Source organism: Podarcis cretensis, assembly GCF_951804945.1.
Source record: "Podarcis cretensis genome assembly, chromosome: 9".
In the NCBI taxonomy this organism is placed as follows: Eukaryota; Metazoa; Chordata; class Lepidosauria; order Squamata; family Lacertidae; genus Podarcis; species Podarcis cretensis.
In genome coordinates, this window is record NC_137178.1 from 13268540 (window position 1) to 13275000 (window position 6461).

The 6461-nt window shown below is 44.5% G+C and overlaps 1 protein-coding gene and 2 long non-coding RNA genes across 4 annotated transcripts in view; 2 read left to right on the plus strand and 1 right to left on the minus strand.

Moving 5' to 3' along the window:
- Positions 1–6461, plus strand: part of LOC307224450 — a 122962-nt gene that overhangs the window by 13610 nt on the left and 102891 nt on the right. The gene's annotated exons all lie outside the window — the stretch shown is intronic.
- LOC307224481 overlaps positions 1–6461 on the minus strand; it is a 149140-nt gene that overhangs the window by 6221 nt on the left and 136458 nt on the right. The window lies entirely within an intron of this gene.
- Positions 1–6461, plus strand: part of BMP3 (bone morphogenetic protein 3) — a 37749-nt gene that overhangs the window by 3812 nt on the left and 27476 nt on the right. Inside the window, exon 1 of one of the 2 annotated variants that reach the window (XM_079990968.1) lies at positions 150–1078. The exons of the other annotated variant lie outside the window; for it this stretch is intronic. Within the exon in view, the coding sequence (XP_079847094.1) occupies positions 961–1078 (118 nt within the window). The 5' untranslated portion in view covers positions 150–960. Of the gene's footprint in view, positions 1–149; positions 1079–6461 lie in introns of those variants that run through there. 2 annotated transcript variants of the gene reach the window in all.

The window sequence follows — 6461 nt, forward strand, 5'->3', positions numbered from 1 at the left end:
CAGAATCATCCACGACTGGACCTAATGGTCGGGGTCCCTTTACCTTTACCTTTTAAGTGTGATTAGGACTGCAGCCTTAGAGTAATTCCCATAACCATTTCAATCAATAGGAGTTTTGTCATATCATTCAGTGGACTGTGGACCCATGTCCATGACCCAAGCTTGAAAAACCTGTAGATGTCTCATCGGTCAACATGAGTTTTGTTTTGTTATCTTGACATTGGCTTTATGTTGTTCCAGTCAAAGTCACTACTTAGCTTTCACCAGTTTAGTCACTGCTGGAGAGCCTCACCACTGCCATTGGAACAGTATATACTTACTTTCTGAATAACAATATTTACACGTGTGTGCATGTGTGTATTTGCCACTTTCCACAACAAAGAAAGTTTTTTGTGCTCTTATACCCTTACATCCTCCAAATGCTGCCTGTTCCCAACATTTTAGCTTTCTCATTGCTTTGTATGAATTTCCAATACAGAGGTGTCAAATATACTCCCAGGAATTTTCTGCTTGCTTTCTTGAGCCATCTGGGTTTCTTCTACTAAATCTTAGTTCCACTTAGTTCTATTTAGCTTAATACCCACTCCTGGCCTCTAGCATGATGGCTGAAATTCACAAAACAAAGCACTGAAGAGTACTTGAGTGCCGGGGTGGGGAACCAGTGTGACTCTCCAGATGTTGGGACTCTCCAGATGTAGGAGCTGCCCATCATGCACAGCTCCTAGCATGTTAAATGGTCTGAATAGTGGGGAGTTGAAGCCCAGCAACATCCAGAGGGTTATGAGCTTTGAAGCCCTGTTTTAGCAATACCACTACTATTTAACTTCCATGTTAGTGGGACGCTCCTGTTCCCACTTTTTCAATCCAGCAAACTCCCATTGAACTGATTGCAGATTTATCTTAGTCACAACTAATGCCTATCCCATTGCTTTCGAAGTGGTGGTGGTGGTGGTCATAGGCATGAGTAACTTTTGCTGGACTGTGTCTGTTGTCGTCACATTCATAGACTGGCATCGCATCTCAATCCCAGATGCAGTGTGTGGATGCACGAGCCATTGGTTCCAAAGCAATAATCCATGTAAGTATACATTATGATTGCAGCCTAAATCCACAATCCATCACCCCTTTGTTCCAGAGTTACTTTAATGGAACTACTAGGTGCTCTCTCTCACTCACTCACTCTCTCTCACACTGTGTGTGTGTGTGTGTGTGTGTGTGTGTGTGTGTGTGTGAAAATTGCATTCAAGGGCACTTACTTCAGTTGGTTTATATAGCAACTTTGAAAGTAGTGACCTGACCATTTACCACTGGCAAGTCAGAATTGCCACCAGACAACCAGGCAGGAGCATTTTTATAAGGTGGGAGAAAGTTGGTGCTTCTTGATATGCCACAAATAACTAACCTGGACATAGGTGAGCAGGGTTTTTTTATTATTATTATTAAAGATTTTATTGGTTTACAAAAGTATGAGCAATCTCTCTCTCTCTCTCTCTTTCCATGTAACATTTTTACAGATCAGTTTCATTTGTTGAGACATTAGTGTTATATTAGGAAGAAAAGGGGGGAAGGGGTGGAGGGGGGAAAGGTGAGTGGGGGTGGGGTCAGGTGGCGATGTTTCTGTTTTACTTAATATATGTGTGGGGTTTTGTGTCAGCGTCGCCCTCCAGTGTTATTGCCAGTCACCAAATTCTACTTGCCATCTCTGCAACATATTGCTAGAATGGGTCTATTTATCATCCAAACTAGAGATGTCACTAACTTTGGGAATGCAATTAACATGTGTTTTTGGGTTATGCAAACAGAAGGAGCTTTGAAACTGGGAGGGGGCGGAATAAAGAGGGGAAGGGGAAGTTTAGGGAGGAGAAGCTTGATTCTCTCTTTCTCTTCCTGCCATGCTCCCAATAAAATAAGACCTCTCTCAAGCAGCTATTTGCATTTCAAGGGAAAACTTCGTTGGCACCAGAGCTGTTTATTTTGCCCTTATTCATATGATATAAGCAGTTCAGCACTTTTTCCTCTGTGATTGGAGACAGCAATTCTTCTGAATGCCCTTTGCTGAAACCGCAGGAGGGGAGACTGGCTCTTGCCAGTCATCTGGTTCGCCGCTGTAAGAACAAGATGCTGGGCTTGATCCAGCAGGGCTGTCCTTATGTTCTTATGATTGGTGTGCGATTGGATGTGATGTTGCAAGGAATAATAATAATTTATTATTTATACCCCGCCCATCTGGCTGGGTTTCCCCAGCCACTCTGGGCGGCTTCCAACAAAACACTAAAATACAATAACCTATTAAACATTAAAAGCTTCCCTAAACAGGGCTGCCTTCAGTTGTCTTCTAAAAGTTTAGTAGTTATTTTTCTCTTTGACATCTGATGGGAGGGCATTCCACAGGGCGGGTGCCACTACCAAGAAGGCCCTCTGCCTGGTTCCCTGTAACTTGGCTTCTCGTAGTGAGGGAACCTCCAGAAGGCCCTCGGCGCTGGACCTCAGTGTCCGGGCAGAACGATGGAGGTGGAGATGCTCCTTCAGGTATACTGGACCAAGGCCAATTAGGCCTTTAAAGGTCAGCACCAACACTTTGAAGGAAGGAAAACATAAGCGGCCTGAATGTAACCTAACAACTCTTAACAGTCTTTGCATTTCACCTGCATATGGGCACCTAGCAATCTTATCTTGAGCTGAGTTCCGCATATCACTTAACGTCTGCATGGTACCTTCAGCCCAATCCTATGCATGTCCATTCAGAAGCAAGTCCTGCAAAGCTCAGCAAGACTTTCTCATACCATTGCACCCCTGATGTAGCCTCTTTGTGCCAGTGAAGCTCTTTTATACAAATCAAAGAAAGCTGGTCACATTTGAATAAGTCCCATTGAAGTGAATGGGGTTTTGGCACGTACTCAAAAACGTAAGCCCCATTAATTTCATTGGAATCTAAGTGCACTTTCCCTGGAGAATTCCTGATGGGTTTAAGCCACGTTAAGCATCTGTTCTCAGCTGTCATTATAAGAGCCTAAACTGGGTGAGATAATTAAATATATACTTTGAAGTGCTTGGTGCATCACAAAGACATGGCCTGGTCCTAAAGGTTGTTGCACTGGCAAACAAATCCTTAAGACTATGGTGCTGCAAATTCTGTGCAATGCCATCCAATTGTGGCATTACAGGGTTGTTGCAGAGATTTTGTGCGGACATTTAGGATTAACGTGTAAAGCGTGTTTGAAAACATCAAGGCTGCTGTCTTATTAGTATCCGAGAATTCCAAAAGAACATTGTGTGTGTTTTACAGTACTTGTAAAATGCTTGTTAAAATGGTGTGGGGGTGTGTAAGAGAGACTCCTGGATTTGCATACAGTACAATCCTGAATGGAATCCAGGCCAATCAAGGTGAAGGTCATCATTGTGCAGAACATTTCCCCACAGAAGTGAATGGCAGCTCTTTCCTTGTATACAGGAAGGGGCAGCCTTGCAGGTGCCACCAGAGGAGAGGCTAAACCTGCTTCCTTCTCCTGGTGGCCTCATGGACTCTTCATAGTATTTTGTCTTCACCTGCATAGCTTCATCCTGGTTCTTGGTCATAGCACAGTGTGACAGCATTGGGAACCGGCTCTTATATACAGTGGTACCTCGGGTTACATACGCTTCAGGTTACAGACTCCGCTAACCCAGAAATAGTGCTTCAGGTTAAGAACTTTGCTTCAGGATGAGAACAGAAATCGTGCTGCGGCAGCACAGCGGCAGCAGGAGGCCCCATTAGCCAAAGTGGTGCTTCAGGTTAAGAACAGTTTCAGGTTAAGAACGGACCTCCAGAATGAATTAAGTACTTAACCCGAGGTACCACTGTATTTGAATGGTACCATTAATATTGAGCCAGTACAGTCATACCTCGGGTTACAGCCGTTTCAGGTTGCGTTTTTTCAGGTTGCGGACTGCCGAACCCCGGAAGTACTGGAATGGGTTACTTCCGGGTTACAGCGGTCGCGCATGCGCAGGAGTGACGAATCGCAACCCGCGCAGATGCGTAGACGTGGGTTGCGAATGCTGCGGGTTGCAAATGTGCATCGCGCACAGATCACGTTCGCAACCCAAACGTCCACTGTACTTTCACATCACAAGCTCCCATTGCCATAAGCATGCCGTGTTCAAATGATCATCCAGGGCTCCATGGGCAATTGTTTCGTGAGACTGTAGATAATTGCCCCTCCCTTGCTTCTACACCCTTCCCACCCCATTCTGGCTTCAGCACAAAGATCATGACTTGCCCTGATTTAGAATTCCTCTTTGCACCCAACCTGGGAAACTCCGCTTTAATGCCAGTTAACAAACCAAGGCTCTGAAGAGAATTCCATATTTTAAAAAAGTCCTTTTGGAACAAAATGGTCCAGAACTCTTGTCTTCTCGTTTGCAGTGCCACCCATCAAAAAGGGCACAGGTACAACTCAGGGGAAGTTATCTTGGCTCCTTTCAGGATACCTGATTAAAAGGTATTTATTGTTCTAAACCTAAAATGTCTTTGGAAAGGAGCCCATCTTTGCGGTCTTTTAGCTTGTATTTACTCTGTTTCTTGACTGTGGGTGGCAAAAGTCCTATAAATACACAGTTCGCTCACCCTTTTCCTCCTCCCCCCGATCCTTTTGCAGTTCAAGTGCCAAAGAAATAAATTTGAAGTGGCTATAAGTTTTTTTTTTTTGACACTTTTATAAGTATTTATGCAAAATATTTAAGCAGTTAGGTGTTATCTTTCCTGTCCCTTAGGATGTGACAGCTCATTTGTACGGTTATTAATGGGAGAGAACTACATTTTCTGTGAAACCTTAGATAGTATAAAGGTGGGGAGTGTTCTCATTTCCCCCCACTAGGTTCCATACTTGGCTGAAAATGGAGTGGAAATTGGATATTTTGTTTCCATTTGTAGGTATTTCATATTGAAATTTATCTGCAACACACACTGGATGCTAGCTGGAATTTGCACAGAAAAAAAACGTGCCTGTCTCCATCTTCACCTTTCGGTTCGTAAGCAAAAATGCACACAAATTATTTGGTCACGCTGTGCCGTCGAAGCCAATCGAGGATTTTGGCATTGCCTTCCATGGCGTGTAGGTCGCCCCCATTTCCCCTGGTCTCTGGTGGCAATGTTGACTCATCAGTGAATTACTTTCTCAGGGAATTAATGGGTTTTTGTTCACCTCCTCCACTAAAAGGTCCCATAGGAATGCATTCTTACCAGTTTTAAGAGCTGGTTTATCCATTCTGAGGAATAAGAAGAGTATTTGCTGGATCAGGTCAAAGACCTCTAATCCATCCTGTTCTCACACTGGCCAACTAGATGCCTCTATGACCAGCCATCTTAGTACAACAGCACTTTCTCCATGTGATTCCCAGGAACAGCCATTCAGAGGCACACTTCCTCTGATGCTGGAACTATTATAGAGCCTTCCTAGCTAGTAGCTGCTGGTAGCTGAGCCCTAAAAAAAAATTTAGTCCAATCCCCTTTTGTGGGACGCAGGTGGCGCTGTGGGTTAAAGCCTCAGCGCCTAGGACTTGCCGATCGAAAGGTCGGCGGTTCGAATCCCTGCGGCGGGGTGCGCTCCCGCTGCTCGGTCCCAGCGCCTGCCAACCTAGCAGTTCGAAAGCACCTCCGGGTGCAAGTAGATAAATAGGGACCGCTTACCAGCGGGAAGGTAAACGGCGTTTCCGTGTGCGGCTCTGGCTCTGGCCAGAGCAGTGATGTCACGCTGGCCACGTGACCCGGAAGTGTCTCCGGACAGCGCTGGCCCCTGGCCTCTTAAGTGAGATGGGCGCACAACCCCAGAGTCTGTCAAGACTGGCCCGTACAGGCAGGGGTACCTTTACCTTTACCTTTAATCCCCTTTTAACGCTGCTCAAGTTGGCGGCCACCCCCACATCTTCTGGCAACAAATCGCATTAGTTTAATTCTTCACTGCGTCAAGCTGTAATTCCTTTTGTTCCGTCTTGGGTTTTCCAACATTCAGCTTCAGTCGTAGTATTATGGCAGAGGGATAAAAACTTCTGTCTCCACACCGTGGGTATTTTTATGGAGTGGTAAACTGATGTAGCAGAATTCTGGACTGTCCCATATCAGACTGCAAGTGTGCGTGTGCGCGTGCACGCACAAACCATGTTTTTCCTATACTTCAGAGTGAGTTCTTTGAATGCCCTTAATTAGTAGTAATAAGAATAAGAATAAGAATAAGAATAAGAATAAGAATAAGAATAAGAATAATAATAAAAATTTTTATACCCCACCCTCCCCAGCCCAGGCCGGGCTCAGAGCGGCTTACAAGCAATAATAAAAACAAGTTGAATGATTACAACTTAAAAACAAAATTAAAATACAACATTAAAATATTGAAACATTAAAATATTAAAATGTAGCCTCCTCGCAGGAGGAGAAGGAAAAGAAAAAAGAAAGAGAGGGAGGGAGGGAATCAAATTAATGCATT